The following is a 23152-nucleotide window of genomic DNA, read 5'->3' as shown; positions in this document are numbered from 1 at the left end:
TTCACAACAGACACATCGAATATGTAAATCGACAAGCCACATTGATAAGACGACGAACCAAAACAATAATGCGAAGCCCGGATGTACGTTTCTTCACGGTAGGACAACGGAGTTTTTTTTTTCTATAGCTTTTTTTTTTTGTTTGTGTGAGATTCACGGGTTAATGTGTCTCTTTATTTAATTAAGTTGTGATAAATTTTGCTGAGATGTGTCAGTCTTAGAGTTTATGGCGTTTGGATTTTTTTGGATCTCAATCATTTCATAAAATTCCCGTCTTTTTGTGTGGCTTTCTGAGCGCAAAATTTTCACACTTTGAAAGTCAAACGAGTGCTGATTGTCCCTGGAATGGCTCGAAAGAGCAGTGTTATTTTTTTTGTCATATTTATGGCCGTTTAAGCGACTTTTTAAGTATTGACTAGTTTGAAGAAGAATGAAGACATTCCGTTAAATCACTTTCTTGAAGCTGTAGAATTAACATTAACATCAACCTATTTCTTATTCAATGACAAATATTACAGGCAGGTCGATGGTTGTGCAATGGGAGCATCGATTTCCAGTGTTATTGCACAGTTAGTAATGGAAGATTTGGAAGAATCCGTACTAAAAAATATAAATCTTCATATCCCCCTATTTTATCGTTATGTCGATGACTGCGTAAGTGCTGTCCCAAAAACTGAAATCGATTATATTCTAGAGAATTTTAATTCATACAATTATTGTAATCAAAAATCTAAAAGTCCTAGAAAATTGTTCTTATCCGCAAATCAAAAATCGTAAAAAATATGGCTAATAGGTTCAAACAGTATCATAGGCCGCATTAAGAGCTACAGTTTTTGTATTTGCGGTTTTCGTCTATCACGTACGCTGCTCGGGATATTTGAAAAAAATCCATATTGAAATCGCTATTTCGGAGGATGTCAAGACGCGATGACGTCATTGATTATTACGCGCAGAAAAAACTTACTACTACTACAGGGTGTGTCGTTTATGGGCAAAAAATCTAAAAGATCCTAAAAATTTCCGCTTTTCTGGGTAAATTAGTGGCGATAAATGAAAAACCGTTAAAGATATTTGAACGGTCTCGTAAACTGTGTCGAGAGAGAGTTTCGGGTTTCGTCAATTATACATGGCGCGAGATATTTGAAAAAATATCATTCGACAACGCTATTATTTGTGCAAATATTAATGTTTACCGATTTTTACTGTAACTTTGAAGTTCGACGAGATGTGAAGGACACTTTATATGCACAATTAAATTACATCGACTTCGCGAAAGCTTCATAGTGTTTCGCAGGAGCGAGATAGACAAACATTGCGTCCCTTTACCACACGAAACCGCGAGGTTCTTTCCTTTTAAAAATAAAAAGCTGTTTCGCGCTTGTCGCTATGCCCAGCGACGTTTTTTCGAAAGCAATCTTGTGTAACCTGCCCTTTGTTCTTTTTAAAATTAATGATCAATCAACCAAATGTAACCGCAAATTCCGGAACCGCGAAAAAATCGATAAATATTATTGGAAAAATTAGATTTGCAGAGTAACCATCCCGGAGGCCAAACGTTTTAATCCTTGTAAATGTTTCACAACGAAATAACTGGATTCGTAATATATCGATCATGTTGGAAATATTCGAGATGCTATCGGCGGATAGATCTCCGAACGTTTTAACGGACGTTAAGAAAAAGGCGCGTATACATCACTTCGCTACGGAATTAAGTTGTGAGCCAGACTTAAAGTCGTTTGTTTTCGTTCGGGAATTAATAGCCGTGGTGACTCACGGAACGTTTTTGACGCTTATACGGGTTTTTGGGTAAATAAAACCGTATATCGTAAATTAAGCTTTTCGAAAAATTATTAACGCTAATTTCGCGATTTAAATGCTCGAAACGAATGATAGACATGATAAACTTTCAACGTTTTTATTTGCCTTAAACTTTGTTTGCTAATCGTGAATAACGAAAATTCAGCGTGCACCCATGAATAGTAGAAAATATACGATTTAAAACAGTACTTGTAAAAGAAGCTTTTTTATTTCACATTTTAGAAAAAGTTTAAAAAAAAAGTTGTACTATCTAATGTGTTACATGTTACATGATTTTTTGTAAAATGGAAGCCCTGCATAGTATTTGAGGGATGATATCTATATTGCGAAGTCATTATATATACTTTATAATTTGCAGACGACGGAGTTATCATGGTAAATGAGAAGTATATGGCTTAGAAATCAACATACAAAAAAAATATCTCCCGATTGGGGCTGCAGTTGCGTAGTGTAGTAGTGTAGATATCATCTCATCCTGCAAACGAATGTACCTATCTGGGCGTTTTTTTCTGAGCATAAGAAAAGAAAGAAAGCACGAAGAACAGTCAATGGAATCTTGCGATCTCAAGAAATAGAGAAACAACGACAACAAACGCTTACAAAGACAAACAAACAAAAGAAAATGGTGAAAACTGACGTGTCCAGAAGATGGTTGGGAATGTCTCGTCTAGACAGAATTCCAAATAAGGAATTAAAACGGCGAATAGGCAGGATCATAAAGAACAGAAATCTAAATAAATCGGCTAATATGATATGGTCACATCCACTATCAAAAAAAAACAGGATTGAATAAGAGACTAGGAAGAGGCTAGGAGAAGACCAATACAACAACAGTCAGACGTGGAAATTGGGCATCGGATAGATAATATACTGATTCCTACGGAATTAGCCAAAAATGATCACGGTAGCCAATTCTAACAATAGTTATTATTGCTGGATTCTGCAATATGTAAATTACACAAAAGTACTCCACAGTACTTCTACACTATAATAACCTTAGTTGCCGCAGAACAAACAGTCCAGTATTAAGATTTGCTTTCAATTCACCAAGACGCCCAGACCAATTTAATCTGTAGTTTACCTCTACTATTATTGTGTCAGAGAAGTGGAAAGGTCATTAATATATAGGACGAACAGCAGCGGCCCCAAAACTGACCCCTGTAACACTCGAAACTGTCTTTTACATTTCTTGGTACTGAACACAGTGTTTTCTAGACGATAAACACGACTCAATAAGCTTCAAACAAATTTACCCCAATTCCATACCCTTTTGCTATAACACTACTTGCAATTGTAGCTTATAGACCTCTTAAACAGAGCTGTTTGATAACGGGACATGCAATAAAAACCGCCACGTCGGGCTAAATGTTGGTACCAGGTTAAATTATTATTAATTAATTAATTAACAGCTCATAGCCGTGTTATAGCTTTGTGTCAAATTTAGGCAGCCACAATTTTTCCGAATATCTGATACGTGATCAAACTTTCTCAGTTCACAGCAGTAATATATAGAGGAGTTTTGAAGCCTTGAGTCCTGAACATTTATTTATGTTAGTTAGGCTGAAGTTCTGTACTTGAATTGAAACCGGTAAGCTAAAGGATATTTTTTACTCCCTTTTGTAAAATTATACACTAATCTAGCGTGCGGGAAGCGTCACTTTATTATGTCAGTTTCGTTTTCCACGAATCCGAGCCACTTCGGTCATTTCTGGGATATTACCGCGCCCGTTTGACAGCAATCGGCAGTTTTCGGAAATATCACCACCGGCTTGAATTCTGACGTTTGTCACTTCTGAGGGTAACGTGAGTAAATGCATTAGTGTTGCTTTACAGAAAAGTACCCAAAAACTAACGGTCGTAGAAAAAGTATAGTATGCAACACGTTTGGTAACCTTTAAAGTCACTCGTTTGTTAAACACTCGCTCCGCTCCTGCCAAATAAGCTCATGACTCAAATGCCGTTTGCCCCACTTGCTGCATAATATACTATTACATTAAATTGTAGTTGTTTTTTTTTTCTCTTGATTATAGTAATATTTATAAATTGCCCACGAGTTACAAGGGTAGAAGAAGAATCGTTACTAAATAGGTTGACAGCCGACGTAATTACTTCTGTTTCGTTAAAGACTTACTTTGTAAGTATAAGTGCAAGTAAGTAATATAAGTAATATACTTGAAATTTATGAAGAGTGCTCATGTTGACATTCTGGCAGTACTTGTAGAATCTCTTTTGGAAATGTTATTTATTTCGTTCCAGTCAATGGAAAAAAGAATCACTGATATCTTATACATTTGTTATAAATCAGTGGCCAGTTGAGGACGCCCGGCCCTCACTTGAACAGTAACTCTCGTAAATCTTTGGTGTGAAAAAATTTATAACTGAACATTTTAAATAAATGTCAATAACTTCACGACAGCTGAATGCATTTTGTCAAACGTGATGTTGTTAAAAACGGCTTTTTGTAGGCTATCAATGTTGGGATCAGTAGAATGGTTTCGATTCTTTCTATCGCCGCTTGAGGGCGACATCACTGTAAATAAAATGTATTTAATGAATCAGATTAGATGGAATCACTTTTATTGCAACAAAATTGTCTAACGCCCTAGTGAAAACTGGATTTCGATGTCCTTTTCTTAACCTATAATATAATAAAAAGATTTAAAACTATAAAATGATATCTCATCTTTTGACATATTTTCTGAATTACTGCCATGATTAAACCCCAATTTTCAGTTCTTTAGCAACATACGGTTATAGTTATAGAAATAGAGGCAATTTAAAATTTCAATAAATATTTGGTTAATATATTTCTGTGTGGAGTTACTTTCATGGCCTTTCCAACCTCCATTCCGATTGAGAATCTCTGGACTTATTTAAAAATGCAGTTAGCGAGCATAAAACAATAAATACGCAATGCCTTTGGGAAATAGAGCAGAATTGGAATCAATTCCAATAGGATTTTGTTGTAAACTCGATGATCTTAAACATAAAAGTAATAAAAGTAAGTATTAGGTATTGAAATATATGTGTGCGTAATTTAATCAGTTGATAGCTGTTATATAGGGCTCTATTTTTGTGTCCAGATATTTTGTATAATTTGTATTTATTCGTTTGTCAAATATTTAATATAACAAATTTTATATTTGTAATTTTTTTTTTTGTTACTGATTCGTTTTAGTTGATTGATGTATATATAAATCCACACAATATTCGAAATTTTTTAAATGGAAATGTCCAATCTTAAATTATAATAGTGGTGATTAAATGTCAAACATTGAAATATTACAGCCATTTATAGTGTATCTTGGTTGCCTTATTTTTAAAAAAAATGCCTTTTTCACCTATGGAAGTGCTTGATATACTTCGTGTTAATTCTCAAAACATTGAAAGCGCAACTATGAGATGAAATATCCTGGTTTTATATGTCTTTAATATTAAATATTAATATTAAATATTATCAAAGATTCGGACACACTAGCGTGTTAGACCCTGTCTGTGATATCGTTGCATTAATTTTTTTGGGAAAATTAACTTTATTTGTCATGATGTCGACAAACCCCTTCTAGAGCGACACAAGCAATCGAAAGTTGGACGAAATGCGTTCAGTCATTTTCATTTTCCCTTAAGAGGTATTAGTTATCTGAAATACAAGCGTTGGATTAGTATTTGCAAGTATTACAATGGACCGGTTTCGTTACTTATTGTTATTAAAAAAAAACATATTCCTGCGGATATGCGGGGTAAGTATAAATAAACACTTTCCCCCTCGCATCACCTCAAAAAATAATTTAATTACTATTTCGTAAACTCGAAAAAATCTGACCTCTCAGTGATTCATATCGAACTAGATCATTGAAGAGCCACTTAAAAGAGATTCAAAATGACCTCGAAATGGTCGGAACGATATAAAACCACCCCCAATACCCTAAAATTCGTTTTATTTCTTTCGGAACCTCAAAAATATCTGACGTCCCAGATATAGGATTAGACCATTTTAGAGCAACTTAAAAGAGCTTAAAACTATCCTCAATTATGAAATATCCAAAAGTTGTCCCACTTTGGAAAGCCTTTCACTACAAGTTGTCTTAATTAATTATTGATTTAGTTATTATAGACGTTTGCGGCACAACGAGGCGATCGAGCCTTAAGTGCTACTTAACTTACCTCTGAAGGATCCTTTGACGAAATCCGCTCCTAGCGGCAGACAAAAGCGGCACAAAAGCAGGATCACCGACCAACTGCGAGGCGGGGCGTTGGGCCCCAGGGAAAAGGGGCCCATATTTCCAGTCAGTACTGCTGCGAAGACGCACTAAACCCTCCGATACGGTCCGCGATTGCACATTAATAGCCGTTGCACTCTCGAAAGTCCACTAAAAAATAAAGTTTATTTATGTCTGTTCGTCTGTTTGCAATGCACCAATAAAACTAAATCGGTATCTTTAACGTTGTAGCCGGATGATCGAGGAAAAAACGCACTTGAGATTTACGACTGTTGAAGTGCGCCTGTAAAACGCTTTTAAATTCGGTTTTTGTTAGTTTTTGGACGCTTTTATGGGACGATACAAACGTTTCTGTTTTCTGTTTAGTTTCGGCCGGATTTAAATTCGGGTCGGATCGAGATATCAGAAGTACAAAACGCGACGATATTGATCCTAATAGGCCTTATTATTTTTTAAATTTAAAGGTTTGTCAATGCACACATCTCTTAAATTTATTTAAAGACAGATCTGAAAAAAATTAGTGAAGTTTATTCTACTCCAATATATGTAAGTTCAATAAAACTATATTTTTTAATTCGGTTAGAATTAAAAGAACTTTCCGTGGTTGATAGTTCTTCATGATAAATGAATACCTACCTACTTTCCTGGTCAGCACGATTTCTGTTTAATTCGTTTCGATTCTTGTTTTGTGCTTCCAAAATTTTTTTTTGTTATTTTAGTTGGAATCCGCATTCGGTTTAATTGTGAATTCATATTACTGTTATGGTAACTGCTTGCAATTATTGTCACTTCCGTCCTATTAGGTGAGTTTTTTTAAAATCGAAATAATTAGCAACTAATGTTCTCATTTTTTGTGTATAATTAATTTTACATATGTGTTTAGATAATTTTATATTTTATATTAATTTATATTCATTCATTTTGCGTTACAGTCATCATCTTATATTTATCTATTTTTTTATAAATATATAGGAAACAATCATAATATATATAACATTTGGTCAATTATCTATATAGAAAATAAATATTGTGATTGTCTAAGTAATTAATGAGGTAGAGAGTGTTAAAGGAAAATTCTCGAAAATGTTATTTCCCCATGCCGAGAGCTAGAGCCATAACCATAACTTTCTTCTCGCTCCATTTTTTTGAAAAAAACAACACCGTTTTCGAGATATTCGAATATCCAGTTCAAATCGTCATCGTTATCACCAAAATCCCCCTAATCCAAGTTTTCATGTCCATATTCCAAAACAACGCAACTGGTCTGGATTACCGCTAATGCTGAAGTACTGTAGCTCACATCTTGACAACTGCTGAATCGAGGTAAGCTAATTTCCGAATGATAAACGTTCTTCCGGCATTTTAAAAAATTTACTGCTAACAATATTGTTCCACTTGGGCAATGTGATTTTAAAAAGAAGTCTGGGCCACAATTAGCATTGCTTAATGTATTGGACTGTTCTTGTGCTGTTGGACTTCTCGAAGGCTTTCGACACAATCAATCATCAACTCCGTTCGTTAGTTCGATCAGCAGAGATACTTTCTCAAAAGTCTTACAAACAGTAACAGAGTGCCAGCTGAGACACCATGCCAACGCAAACAGAATGCTACCAGAGAAACAATGAGGATTTCAGCCGGGATATAGCTGCGAGAGTGCTCTCGTCGATATAACGGACGATTTATTCACAGCTGAAGAAAACAAAATCTTGGTATTATTGTTGCTATATTTTAGAAAGGCATTTGCACGAAACCTCTTAATCCTTTCTATTTAATAGAGTAATAATAGAGGACATACGTTCACTACGGGTCTTTTGTTTACCATTTATATTCCTCAGTTTCAGATGTCGCCAAATCACCTTAATTGTCATCTTTGTGCTAACAACACCCAACTATATACAGCTTTCAATGACAGTGACATTCGGAAAAGTAATGATCGTATAAATTCTGATAATTTTTCAAAGAAACTCCCACGGGCTGCTGTAATACTTTTTACAAAACTTTTAGATTCCTCCTGCGTCGGTTTTTATTGAGTCGAACTTGTTAACGTTTCGCCACTCATCCTATTGGCTTCTTCAGAGCTATAATATTGCTACGAATCGTCTACTCAATCTTAGTGCTACTAAATTAGCGGCTGCAATTTTCGCAAACGATGTTCAAGCTGAACATTCGAAAAGTCAGCTCTTGTTAACAATGAATGATTCTCCAATACAATTTCATGATTCCATTAAAAGCCTGGGTTAATTCTTGAATTCTAAACTTCGTTTTGGATCAGCATGTAACTGAAAAACTGAAAAAAGGTCATGGCACTTTAAAGCTAAGTTATTCTTATCATTTATCACAAGAGACCAAGAGGCTGCTTTGCGACTATATGGTGTTGTCTCAGCTTAATCTAGTGTTTACAGCCCTTGCCTTGATGCAGCCGATAAAAGACGAATCCTCATGTTTGATGTCGATTTATGGAATTCAAAGACGCTAAAGAATATCAAATTTTCTCCGAACTGCTTAATTTTAAGTAATACGTAAAGTATTTACCCTTACAATGTGGCTTCACTAGTTTACTCTCTGGATTGGCTGATCTTGGTGGTGCCTACCACGCATTTATTCTTCTGAAACGTCAACACTAATGCTTCTTCATTTTTTCAACTTTTCCTATTCTTCTCCTTTGTTCCTTATCCTTCCCGCTTGGATATTTATTGTGTATTTATTATATATACAATTTTTCATGCAATTAGCAATAAACGTTTATTATTATTATTATTATTATTATTATTATTATTATTTTATTTTTATTATCAAAGCGAAAATATTATGGATATTTTAATAAATGTTTTACTCTTATATCATCATATCTGAAAAATAGAAAGCAAATAATATCTTCAAGCTTAGGTAAGGAGTCATCATCAATTTCTTTTTAAATTTTGTTTTGTACTATTGAGCCACTGGTTAGAAAAGTAAACTATAATAGCCTATATCTCACTAATCATCCCTAGTCTGAATTTTTTTAGAAAAATTATAAGCTATTTTTTTCAAAGTTTGCTACTCTTTTTAAATGACGCTGCAAATCACTTTAAAATAAAATGCATCTCGACCATTTTCAGTTTGCTAAACAGTTTTCGACATAAACAGTTTTTTTTACAAGATGTGGCTAATCTTTAGTTCACCTGAGAACAAAGAATCATTTCAGTCACCATCTCCCATGGCACTGCATAATTGAAATTTTTTTAAAATGTTGTGACCTCATGGACCTCTAGTCAACTCCTGATGGCTGCTCAACTATTGAAGGTTAAGCCAGCTGAAGAAATAACTGATGCTTGATTAAATTTTTTTTGGGATTCATTTCTCCAAGAATTTTAAAGTCGAATAATGTATTTGAATATTTTAATTCAAATAATACAGCAAAAGAAGTAGTCATATTGGTCGGTGTGAAAACTTATTAATGGCCGAGCCTTCACCTGCAGAGTCAGGAAAGTGTCGAAAGGAGCAATCAGGATGTAGAAAAAATGTTCCAGATAACGACAGTCAAAACTGGCCCTTTCGCATTATCGAGGAATGTGAAGGCTATTTTTGGGGTCGACTTTCCAATGTGAATATATTCCACTAATTTGGTGCCTGAGACCATCTATATCATTATATCCTCAGTAGAAGACGTAAAACAAATTCTTGCCCTTCAAAAAAAAAACGCTAAGTGCGACTACTATTACCGATTATTACGTTTTACCAGAAGAGCAGACTGTTCAACAGAACAGAACGACAATATGTCTCTGAAGACGTAGGGAAAAAGAAACTAGGGAAATAGGGAAATTGCTGGTGTAAAAAAAAATGTAAACTTTGCGACATAGAACAAAAGAATCGCTAAGAAGATGCTTGAAAATACGATGAAAAAGTTGAAAAATTTATCCATCGTCCACTATTGCAGGGATCAAGGGATCTGAACCTAAAAATATATTACGAACAATACTGGAAATACAAAATGGCGTTTACCAAACAGGCACTGCAAATTAAGGCCTGAAAAGGTGGTTTATTAGAAACGAAGTTCCTGTAAAACTAACAAAAATGAATGTGAAAATGATGTGCTTTGAAAGTAGTTCAGCATCTAATTCTTTGTTCCCATTTATATCCCTATTTGTCTTTATTTGTTTTTCTTTTTTTAAAAATATTTGTCACCAATGAAATGCACCATGTAAATTGATTCGAGCTTTGCATAGGTTTTGGTCGTCTGTTCCACAGTTATAGCACAAAAAATTATCATTGTTGCTGACACGGGACAGCAGTTTATATAATGGAGGATTTGATATTGTGGTTGCAATATGTACACACAATTCAGTGGTAAATATCCTATAGTAAATAAAGATATTTTATTCCGAATGCAACAGTAAAAACTGTTTGATTGTAATTAGGTCGACGCGTATTTACAGACCATTTCCGAGTATCCGCGCGCGAACGTCGTTACATGATTTCCAATAAAATTTACAATCCCAACAATTGTGTGCCGTTATTTAACATATTTGATTGGGATATTTCTATTTTGAATTTAAAATTCGTTTCAAACGTCCGCGTCAACAATAAAAATTGAATTTGAAAGTGCTCCCCCCTATTCGATATTCCATTATTGTATCCGACAAAACAATGATATTGTTAATTCGAATTCGTTTTCATCTTTAGTTTTTCAAAATAAATAAGAACTAAAAGTTCAGATTTTCACGATTATATATATATATATATATATATATATATATATATATATATATATATATATATATATATATATATATATATATATATATATATATATATATATATATATATATATATATATATATATATATATATATATATATATATATATATATATATATATATATGATGACTATATTCCGGGATATCATCCGTTCGCTCGTTGAACTCCGACTGGAATCCTGCAGACGTTTCGCCAAAATCTCACTTGGTATCTTCAATGCTCGCTCCGAAAACACACTGGTGTTCGAAGTGGCATCTTCAAGAGGAGCGGTTCAAGCAGCTTTTCTTTTAATCCTAGTTATTTTAAAGAGTTTCGTAAAACAAATCGAATGAAATCACTCAAATTGAAGGAATTCATTAACAAGACTATTTTTCTTCGATTTTTTTAATACTTTAAAATCAAGCTTGACTGCTGAAAATCAAATCTAATGAACTACCCACGAAGCCGTTCGATATTGTCGGCTCAGTTCTACAGGGACAACAATTTATAAGCCCGATTTCCTTGTTGATATTTCTGTTCGTGTTGTCAGTGACTCATAAACTGAGTTGAACAAAAAAGTACAAGCTTTGAAAGATTAACGTTGCCAAAATAAACAAAAATAATTTGGGACCTGTCATGAATCCTACTAATCAATGTGAGGCTAATTGATGGGAATGCAGATTGAAACTCTATAACAAATAACTCTTTCTTCATTAACCTATGATGTTGTGTATTTGGGGTCTTAGGAGCGCGAAAGCAATTGAGAGAGAAGAAAAGTATGTTTTTTAAAAAAATTAAGTCCCTAAAATGTGTTTCAATAGTCTAAAATCTTAGCGACTCCAGTAATTCAACGCACAACTGGGTCAATCTAAAATGACGAAAACAGTTTAGCAAAGACTTCGTTTTTAACTTAAAATTGTGGTGGAGTTCTATCTATCTACTCTGGCATAATTTCCAACGTTAGATCATCCAATACTACATAAATCTCTTATAAATCAATTGTAGGCTCTCGAGACAAATGAGTTCTGCTCTATTTGCAACTTACTTGAGGAGGAAACAGACCATTTATTTTTGAAATGTCTCTTCATTGCAGTTACTCGAGTCCCTAGGGATATATTGTGAAATTCATGTTAAAGGTTCGGTCTTGCTTATTGAACATCTAACTTTAAATTTCTATATATTCTCTTGTAATTGATGTTTTTTTGTTTTTGTTTTATGTGGTGTAACTCTTTTCTCCTTGCATTTTCTGCTAGTGATGGACACATTGTAATAGAGGTTTCTCCTAGATGCAATAAATGATATATTTATTATTATTATCAATATTATTAAAAAGTTCAGAAGAACATTCAGAGAAGCACATGCCGCAAGTAGTTGATCCCTGCTTCGGATATCGAAGAGGACATCGAGAATCTGCCAAAAAACACTTCAGAAGATGATATTCCTCTTTTAATGAAAAAGTCCAGACAGAATATAAAAGGGAAATCCAATGCATGCAGTTTAAATCCGAAATAGCTTCCTGTGGCCATATAGTTAGAGACACGTGGCGACTCTCTTTATATGAAATGATAACTGCGTGTGGTTTTAGGTCTTTAATAACCTTTAATAAACCTTTAATAACGGTGTTGTCGAATTTTTATTAGTAATTTTATACCCTGTTCAAGTTAAAATAAGTTAAAATTTTGTTTTCCTTTATTAAATACCAATTTAGTTAGTTTTATGGATTTTTACTACGTGAAAAAAAAATGTAACTCGGGTGTGTTATAGTTCTGACATTAATTATTTTATTTAACCATCTCTGCAGAGATCGTACTTTTCTTATGTAGCTATGAGCAATACCATCCCATCCATCTATAATTTGGACGGTTATGTGGCAATTAGTAAACCGGTTACTTGTGGTACTCCAAATTTAACGGTTTCTCAATTCAATAAATTCCATCAGTTCTTTTCCTTCCTCCGAATAACTTGTTAGAATATCAAATATTGTTCCACGTAATGAATAATTGCTTAGTTCTATTAGGAGCGTCTAGAGCCATAACTGGGTATTTCAGAGTAGACATTAGAAAAAGGAATTCTATCGACTTTAACAAGATAATGGCACAAAACATAACTTTAATAGTTTTTAATACACATTATTTCTTGAACTGAGGAGGCTTTTATATGATGAAAATCCGTTTATCAAAGTAAATAAGAACTATAAGTTCAGATTTTTACGAAAGTACGTACGTACGTGTCTTCTTCAAATGTCATTTGATAAAGACACGGTGTTGTCGAAACAATTGTCATGTCAAAATATATAATTTCGTAATAATCTGAACTTTGAGTTCTAATTTATTTAGACATTATAGCGGCTGCAATTTGAGCGAGTGTAAAGCGATTTTTTCGAAATAGATGCCGGGTTGCGATGTCAGTCCCGCGAACCGGTTCGAACAAGTTCAAGTGATTTCGAGCTTTTCGTCGATCATTAATCCGTAACTACGGGCGGGCCTGTCATTTGTTGAACCACATAAAGCGTAGTGCTTGAGGTGTCTAATTAGGTGTACTGTTAAGGTATGCTAATTCGACGACATAATACAATGTTACGTTGTTAATTAATGATATTTCCAATAACCGTAATATAATAAAGTCCGGATATGTAGTTGGATGTAAAACTAGTAGCTCTAATACTCTTTCTCTTGGTACTTGGGACTTTCAGAATTGAAACATTACAAAATTTTATTTAAAATGCATCATTCCTGATTTCGAATATTATGTTAAATGTGACGCGAGTGGTAAAATATGGAAAATTAAAATATGGAAAATACATACGAGCCCTAACAACTAAATATTCGGACGATGTAAAAAATGATAAAAAAGACATTTTTATATCTATTTCAATTTTTTTTTTGCTTTGTCGATTGAATAATCAATTTACGCACATTACGATAGCACAGAAAGTGCTATCGTAATGAATTAGTTTTTATTTCGCATGTATTACATAGCAAAATAACGGAAACATACCAAATTTGCTGACAAATAAATATTCGGGCGTCCAAGAAATCAATGCTACCCATGCCTTGATGGTAAAATGTGCTTAGATAAATGAGATGTCAGTTCGGGTTGTATCTTTCAAGTTTGTATAATAGTTGATAAGAAAATGACGCGTGGTGCTGCAACAAACAAAAAAGTACGAGTAATTATCATATCTCAGTACTGCAGAGGTAAATCAATGCAAAAAATTTCAAATGACTTGAGTTTTGCAAAATCAGCAGTCGGGGATATTATAAAAAAGTATGGAGAGACCGCTAGTGTTAGCGTTCGTGGTAAAAGTTCAGGCCGACCCCGTAAAATCACTGAAAGAGATCGTCGTATTCTGGCCAAGATTTGTAAAACTAGCAGACGAAGCGTCTTACGACTAATTCAAGCCCAATGGAATCACGAGGCAAAATTAAATGTCTCCAGGGAATGTTGTAGACAATGGATGCATAAGTCTGGTTTGAGTTTTTATAAGGTAAGTTTACAATTTTTCCTGGTTCAATATAAAAATGATTAATATTCTATGATCCATTTTTGTTAAAGGCAAAGGAAAAACCATTATTAACGTCTATTCAGAAGAAAAAACGTTTGGATTAGGGAAAATCTAAAATATCCTGGACAACGGAAATGTGGAGTAACGTTATCTACAGCGACGAATCAAAATTTGATGTGTGTGTAGGCGATTTTGAAAAAACGGTGATTCGTGCAAAATCACAAAGATTGTCTAAAGCGCACGGTAAAATTTCCCCAGGGTGTTATAATATGGCACTGTAAATGCAGAAAAATTGATTCCATCAATAGAACGAATTTTTGGAAATGAAAATTTGGACTTGAATATTATATTATTGAATCTTTATGGCATCGGATGAAAAAGACTTTGCGTAACAATCCTCAGCGTACAGTTCCAGCATTGAAGGCAAAAATCGCCGAAATTTGGAACACTTTCACCCCTCAATATTGCAATATTTTGGTAGATTCCATGCCAAAACGCATAAAAGCTGTTATTGCCGCGAAAGGTGATGTTACATCTTATTAATGTTCGATTTAAAGTAAAAAATTTAAATACGTCCGAATATTTATTTGTCAGCAAATTCGGTATGTTTTTGATATTTTGTTATGTAATTTATGTGAAATAAAAAAAATAATTCATTACGATAGCACTTTTTGGTATAAAAATTGGTGCGTGATTTCATTTTTCAATCGAAAAGGCAAAAAAAATCAATTTAAAATATGTATAAATATGTTTTCTTATTATTTCGTACATCGTCCGAACAATTAGTTATTAGGGCTCGTATAAAGATACATATGCCACCACCTATGAGTTAGACGCATAAATATTGCGAAAAATGAAGTGGTCATACTTTTCTGTTTTTGAAAAATTGAATAGTTATCGTCTACCACCACGTTAAAATTTTGTTTTGTTTTAGAAATTTTGGAGTAACGATGACGCTCACAACTATTCCACGTTGCAAAAAAATTGAAACACGATGTGGTCGACTAGCAGGTCGATTTTAAATACAAAGCGAATCTTTCCTTTGCTATGTGCAAAAAAAGGCCATTTGCAGGAAGAAACAAAAAATAACAATAACAATTTTGGCCATAAAGTTTTCGGGATTTTTTTGAGTCGACTTGAGCAGGTATTATTTAGATCATCTGACGTTCTAGGTTATTGTTGCTTGTTTTTATTTAGTTTATACCACCGTAGCTGGAATCAATGTTCTGTAGGACATCGGTCGATGTCGCTAATGACGGAAGTATCTCCGACTTTATCTCCTCTTCATCCAAATGAAGCGCAAAAAATTTATGGATGAAACCAACCTTAAAAGTGCGTTTCATAGTAACTCTAGAATATTTTGTAGATGCTTTAAGATTTATTCGGGTTTTTGCAAAATAAGCTATAAAACTCCATTGGTAAAAGCTTAATAATAAAATTTTTGAAAAATAAGCAACACCAAAGGTTTTAGAAATTAAGTAACGGAAAAATTTTGGCTGCAACGTTATAATACCTAAAATATTTTGGCGTATATTGCAAGATTCACAAACCTGGTAACACCAATGGCTTTTTCTTATAAAACTATACAAACTGTTATAAAGTATCTGGTGTACCAGCTGTTTCCACTCGAGTTTTGTGAAATCTTTGTGAAATCATAACGTATATCTAAAATTTTTATGTTTTGAGCCCTTTCCATTTTTCCATTTTCCATTTTTAAATAGTTAACAAAATAATCTAATAAATAATTAAATGACTATTTATACGTAGTTTGTAGATTGTGTCTAAGGCGTGACGTTCGATTGCATGTTAACCGATTCAACAAACTCACTTGGCATTTTTAAGTTTATATGCCGTAAAGGTAAGGTCATACAAAATATTTTCTCTGCTATTACTTATAGACATTCGTAGCTGAATGTGTTAAACATTCAGTTCTCTATGAAAAAAATTACTTTCTTAAACTTTTAGAGAAAGAAAAAATTAAGAAATTTAGAAAATGTATGAAAAACTCACAATATTCTTTCCCACTTTTCAGAAAATTGTTTTTTTGACTATGCAGATTTCAAAAATCCCAACCGCAATGTTGTCAGATTTACCACTTTTAAGTTACACGTCATAATTTTGTTATTTTAAACGGAATGTTCTGTATATATTTTTTTATTTTTAAAAATAAATAATCAGCCAGTTGGTTTTCAAATACGCTCGAAATTGTGTCTCTGATAGAGTTTAGACCAGCTCCAAGTCTCGATGAATTGCAAGGGAGACCCGCTAGTGCAGTTAATAAAAAAATCTTAATATCTTACAATTGTGGAGGTTTGAACATTGAGCATCGAAAGTTTTGAAGTTGGTTTAGAAAAATTTGGGCAGCTTTGGGAATTTTTGAGATATTTCAGCCCTCCGGTACTTTTTACTAAGCCGATATATTATTTTTAATTTACAGGTTTTTAATTGTGACGCGCACTATAATGGCCGTGCTTTAGGTGAACAGAAATCCGAACTTTTGCAGATAAGTCCTGGAAAGGCTTATGGCCTGGAGGTTACGTACAGGGTGTTTTGAAAATAAGGTTTTGCATGGGAGTTTTAGAAGCACAGTTTATTGATATTTTTTAAATAGAGCACAGCGTGTATATATTTCGTTTTCGAATTCTAGAAGAGAAACTAACCTAATTTTATTCAAGTTTCCTCCTGCCGTCTTTAAAATAAAAATATCATATTCTGTCAAGCTCAGATCATTATATATATTTCTAAAAACTTTGTTAAACTTTCTTGAAAATAATGGTGTATAAAAATCGGGTAATTTTTAAATTTCAAAGACGGCAGGAGAGAATTGTGGTTAGTTTGACAAAATTGCATTTAAGTTCTGAAGAAGCCAAGTTGATTGGCGAAACGTCAGCAAGTTCGATTCAAGAACAACCGAGGAATACAGAAGATTTGTAAATAATATTGGCTTAATCTCTTTCCCAGAAGAATCACCAATCACAATTGGTGCATCAGATTTTACACAAACATATGATTTCACTGGTTTCAGATTTCATGTATTATATAAAGAGTTCATTCATTTTAATTGATTTTGTAGACTTTCAGACCATTCTGAAGAATACTTTTTAGGTTATGTGGAATATTGCATTGCGTCTTAATTAAAAATAATATATAAAAAATACACCTAAAAAATAGGAAATCGTATTGTGATTATAAATTATACAATATTTCAAAACATAAGATTCTAAATATTTCGTTTATTTTTTTTCCTTAAAGTTTAATTTAGATAGCAATTGACTTGTTGCTTATTTAAAGACGGAAGGAAGGTGCTAAAATCTCAAAATTTTCGAAATAATTTATGTTTTCATCAAGATTTCACGGATTTCACAGAGCTGGTACACCGTATGTATGCCAGGAAAGAATGAATGAGCCCTTCCAGACACTATATGGAACAGTTCAGCTTAGAATAAGATAAGAAATTACATTTTATTTGAACAAAATCTATTTTGTTTCTTGCGTAAAAATCATAAATGAAGTGATATACAGGGGCTGCCAATTAAACTAAGTACGATGTTGCCACGTTTATATAGAAATAAAAATGAAAATAAAATGAAATCTTTTAAATTGTTACCCGGTTCGCTAAGAAGGCTTTGAACTTTCACAGGATGGAACCCTCTGTCTTGATTGATTGACGAAAAAGCAATATAGTTGGAAAGAAACTAAAATTAAATGAAAATGAGATTTATTCTGGCCATGGGAGAAACTTTCTTCGAGATGACGGTGTTTTTATTTCAAAGACTGCAAAAAAAAACTAGGGTTAGTTTCTTTTCTATAATTTAAAGAAGGAGGAATGAGGTGTGCTATTTAAAAAATAAGCAAACAATAAAAGGTGTTACTCGAAATCGAGTACAAAATCCTATTTTCAAACACCCCGTATCTACCTTCACACCGTATATACGTCACCCCATTTTTATTTCAATAACAGTTAGACATAAGCACGGAGAAATCTGAACAAAATCAATTTCGTTTCTCGCCAATCATATATAACCTACCCCCTGGCCGCGTTTCATTTATTTATTTTTTTTTTATACCGGTAGATAAAATGAGATTGTTTCTATCGGAATATGCTCTAAGATTTTGTATTATTAAATTGGATAATGAGAGAACAAAACAAGTATAGTGGAAGAGGTGAACCGACATATAATTACTGATGTCTTTAATAATTCTGTTTATCCCATGACCACCACCATGACCATAAAAATTAAAGCTGACAAAGATCTAAACTGTGCTGAACTAGTTCCATAAAAATTCTTTTACCGCTTTTATTTTCCTGCAATTGAAGATCAGTTTTGTGTATTCATTGTAGAGCTTGCACAAATGGTTGTATTTCAGTCACTAAATATCCCGTTGTTTAGCCGAAATATATTTTTCGTTAAGAATTTGAGAAGGGTTGCTATGATCCCTTATTCTCTTCAAAGATTATTTAAAAATTCGTCCAAAAGTAAATGAGTTTACTTCAAAGATTGCGACTTCATATATTGAAAGTGACAGAACCGTTTTTGGTTTTTTTGAAATTGTTAAATTCGGAAAATACAGAATACAGATTATAGATTATTAGCCATCATTGTTATGTTACCTACTTGGCCAGAATATATTTTTCCTATGTCTATTCCTGTCTCAACTACGCCTTGGTTTGTTGGGGACGTTGCCACGTTCGTCTTTAGGACTATACTGTTAAAGCAGTGGAATTTTTCATTTCCACAACACTCTTTCTTGACACTTCCTGCTATGTACATTCTAAATTGTGCCACTTATGTAAAAAGGAACTCTAATCTTTATATGCTCTCAAGAAACTCAGATATCCAATATAATTTAAGACCGAATCTTAACATAAAAATACCTACACATGACTGTCTCTTACATCAAATAGTCCTTTTGTTTTGGTTGCACAAATTTATAATAAATTGCCTATCGAACTGAAGAAGGTAGCTAGTCAAACAAAATTAGTTGTTAGTTTAGTGTATTAATTAATATTATTATTATCATCATTATTAATTAATTATACTAAGATAATTTTTTTTTATTATACTGACAATATCTTATCTTTTAAACTTTAAGTTAGTAATAACCACAATTGCTAGCTGGACACAGAATAGATATCAATGTTGCTTTTAAAAATGACCCACCAGCTCAGCTTGCAAAAAAACGACGGGCGTACCGTTTCTCTAATTAAAAATATCTCGTCATGTGGAATCCCGACGATTATTCATTTCCGGTCTTTTATTTCCTCCAAAACTAGTCACGTACCACGATATTAACGGTGCACTACGCCGAAATCTGCTCTATACTACTCGAAACTCACACCATGTCGCAATCACAGAACACTAAAAGTTCGCTGAAAAACAAATCGTCCGGTCCGACGACGACTACGATCGAAAGATACGAGAGAAAAACAATTGCACCTGCAATGTTGGTCCGATGCCGCCCGTGTGAAGGATACCCGATACAACTGGCTGGCTCGTTTAAGAGATAGTAGGTATATCGGTCTATGGTGTCGCGGTCTGCTCGGCCACTATATCCCATTCACCACTCGTTTGTAGATTTGCGTGTGTGTATGTGTCGGTTGTATGGGTTTTCGATCGTATTAATGGCCTTCTTGTTTGGCGCGGCGGCTTCGGTCCGCGTAATTGGCTTGTTTTTTCCTTTGGACGCGTTTTCTTTTGTTTTTTCGGAAACGGCGTTTCCCGGAAAAAATTTAATTGTTGGATATGTTAAATTAGTCGCTACATCATCCGCGTAGTCTGGAATATTCTCCGAACGTTCTTCTCCAGGTATGGGCAATCTTTGACATGCTGCGAGATTTAACACCCACACGTGCGAGATGTAAAATTTCATTTTTAACCAATGCCAGCTTCAAATGCAAATTCTGACGTTGAACCCATCAAATCTTGCGGCTTTCAACAAGCAACATGGCCGCTGACACATCGTAATGCGGCGTTTTTTTCTCAGTATTTTCTCAATATATGTCGCAATCCTATTAAATTTTCAGGCTAAAAGGGAGTTGAGGTGTGGAAAAGCAGTGCAGAATTGCAGCACCCGCGTCAGTATCATAATTCTGTAATTAATTTGGCGTTTGTGTTCTTTAAGCCCTGTAGATATTATGCAGTTTCTACATGTATTTTTTCATGTTAGCTTTTTTTTCCGATTTTAACCTCTATCGAAGATGTAGACAAAGTCGAAATTACGAAAGAAGGCTGTTAAAAGTCTACATAAAACTTTGAGATGCTAGATATCCCACAAAAAACATCTAAATGAAAAGCATGAAGGAGCTTCTATATATATAACGCTCATTCCTTCATCGCAAGTCTAGTAAATAGATTATTATGAAAAGTGAGAACAGACAATTTGTTTAAAAAATTATAGGTATTGGAAAACATAACTACGAAAATTAAAGACTATTATGAAACAAGTTAATTTTGGAAAATTAATAAATTAATATAATTAGTATATTTTATTTATCATTTCAAAGAAACATCCTCGTTTCTAGTATTGGGATTATGGCTGTTTCTTATACACCCATTTTGAAACAAAAATGGAACAGTTAAAGAAGTAACAAAAAATGAAAAAAGGTACCATTTGGCACTCTAATATGGATTGTCAGGTATCATCGAGAACTAGAATGACCAGAAAACAAGTAACCTGATGTACAATTGATAACAATATCTACCTAAAAGACACTAATGAGGATCTCTTGTTTCCAAGTTGTGCGTATTATATTTTTTCAGATATATTTAATCAGTGTCAAATTGTGACCTTAGCTGCTTAGAATTGCTGGTAATTCTCAAAAATTTCCTGCAGTTATATTCTTCCTGTTGCCAATGAACTGACCAATAGAAAGTAAATTTCGTTTTCTCTAAAATTGATGAAAAAACGAAAACTTTCCCATATTGATTTTTACTAGGATTTGTAGTTGATAAGGGATGTTTTTTATACTTGTTCTAACAAAACTTCAGCTTGCACCTCATTGGTTTTCTTATATTTTAGCATATTTAAATATCCTTCCTGTAGCTATTTAAGTGTAAGGAATTCTGTTTAGTAAATTGACATGTAAATGTGTAAATGTGTTTTCCAGTTAGCTAAATGATAAATATATACGGATTCTATAAGATTTTTGCCACATTTGCGGTAATTTTGGTAAGGAACAAAGTATTGAAAACACAAACTACACAAGTCTGTGAGTGGGAGTCCTATATAAACCACTTGTACTTAAGGCAACACTTGCACATTCTTTTTCTTGCAGTTTTCACCACAAACACAAGTTTTCCAGTGGGTTGGTATTTTGATCACAAAAACATGAAAAGGCTGCGGAGATATTAACGACAAAAAAGAATGGCACTGGCCACAGACTGTTCTGTGACAATTGTAATTCCTTAGCTCGGCGTTGCCAATTATGTTCAAATTTCAGAGATTGATGATACGTTTTTATAAAAATAAATCAATTTTCCAGGAAAATTACGGCAATGTCACAAGTCAGTCAGTTTGGGGGGTGACGCATGCGCAAAATGTCATAGCCACCTGCGGCGCACCACTTTTTGCCGTACTAGGGCTAATTATCCTATAGCGCTTCAAAGGCAGCGATTAAACGTAGTGTTCATAATTTTTAACAATGAATGTTACATATTAAATAATAAGATGAAATGAGAAAAATACGTACAATATTATAATAAAATCGTGAAATTAAACAGTTAAATAGTTAAAACAGTTTGAATTTGGGATACTTAGATTAACTCCACTAACTCAAAGATGTAAAGAATTCTCCAAATTCTCATTCATGACGGAAAAGAACTGTTCGCATTTACAAGTATTGCCAAACGCACAAATTTAGAGTTTAGTTTTAACAGCGTTATCATGTTGTGTTTTTTGTTGCGAAACGTTTGCTGTTGTTTTTTCAAATTTGTGGTGAGCTTCTGGATTTTTCCATTTCTTATTTGTGCCGTCAGTGAGTGCAGCATAGGACGATTAGTTGAGTAGTAATGCCTCTTTATATTGAATTATTTCATTGCTCAAATGGATTCATTACACAGCAAACAAATAGACCTACATTTTTGCGAGATAAAAAAGAATTATTTTGCATCTATTAGTAAGCACTAAAATCACAAATCAAGTTGATGGCACTAGCAATTCGCTAGAGTATCGCTTGTCGAAGCGATATTCCCGCTGGCTCAAATAGAACTGAACTAAAGCTCGGGAGACCCACCCACTACGATCCCACCCAAAAAGATCTAGAATCGGCTGGTGTAAGTAGCGTATTTTTTTTTAATTGGGTTTTTCAAAATATCTCTTCATCAAATCTGGCAAATTTCAGCACAGTCGTCTACTCTGTTATAATTTTTTTTAATGTTTCCAATTCTATTGACATATTATGATATTAGAGACTCCATGTTATACCGGAATCTCGAAATTCTTTGCTAACCTTTACAATAAAACCCAAGTTTTTTACGAATTTTTCATTATATTTTCAATATGGATATCAAAACTTAGTTTGGTGTCTATAGTTATTTCAAGATCCCTGATAGGCTGTACATCTTTGAAATTTACACCATTGAATTTATCATCGAAAACTACATCACTTTTTAATTTAACAGTCGATTTCTTACACAGTAGTTATAAAACCTATCAAGATCGCCCTGAAACTTGCGACGGTCATCGATATTCTCACAGGCGTGTAGGATTTTCGGTCATGAGCATGTGAAATAAAAAAAAATAAAACGAAAACATTTACCTGCGTCCGCTATGAACAAAGAGTACAGCAGAGGTCTCAAGTGAGACCCTTGACATCAGGAGATTTAGATTTAGTCCCATTTAACTTAACGTACTGGGTCCTAGATATTAAGAATTTTGTAAAGATAACCGTCC

The 23152-nt window shown here is 33.6% G+C and overlaps 1 protein-coding gene and 1 long non-coding RNA gene across 7 annotated transcripts in view; one reads left to right on the top strand and one right to left on the bottom strand.

Annotated features, from left to right (window-relative positions):
* Nucleotides 1-19815, bottom strand: part of LOC132702109 (A disintegrin and metalloproteinase with thrombospondin motifs 7) — a 185340-nt gene extending 165525 nt beyond the window's left edge. The window contains exons 1-2 of one of the 6 annotated variants that reach the window (XM_060670548.1): nt 19544-19815; nt 5983-6188 (exon numbers count right to left, since the gene is read on the bottom strand). In XM_060670548.1, the coding sequence (XP_060526531.1) occupies nt 5983-6097 (115 nt within the window). In that variant the 5' untranslated portion in view covers nt 6098-6188; nt 19544-19815. Of the gene's footprint in view, nt 1-5982; nt 6189-19422 lie in introns of all 6 variants that reach the window. The other 5 variants (XM_060670546.1, XM_060670544.1, XM_060670543.1 and 2 more) reach the window with 5 other exon arrangements.
* On the top strand, nt 13175-15629 carry LOC132702111 (uncharacterized). Its single transcript, XR_009618850.1, has 3 exons — nt 13175-13302; nt 15195-15404; nt 15458-15629. It is a non-coding gene; the product is annotated as an uncharacterized LOC132702111 (long non-coding RNA).
* Nucleotides 19816-23152: the final 3337 nt, after the last annotated feature.

Source organism: Cylas formicarius, unplaced genomic scaffold (genome assembly GCF_029955315.1).
Source record: "Cylas formicarius isolate icCylForm1 unplaced genomic scaffold, icCylForm1.1 PGA_scaffold_5__7_contigs__length_24384050, whole genome shotgun sequence".
In the NCBI taxonomy this organism is placed as follows: Eukaryota; Metazoa; Arthropoda; class Insecta; order Coleoptera; family Brentidae; genus Cylas; species Cylas formicarius.
This window is presented reverse-complemented; position numbering and strand designations above follow the sequence as displayed.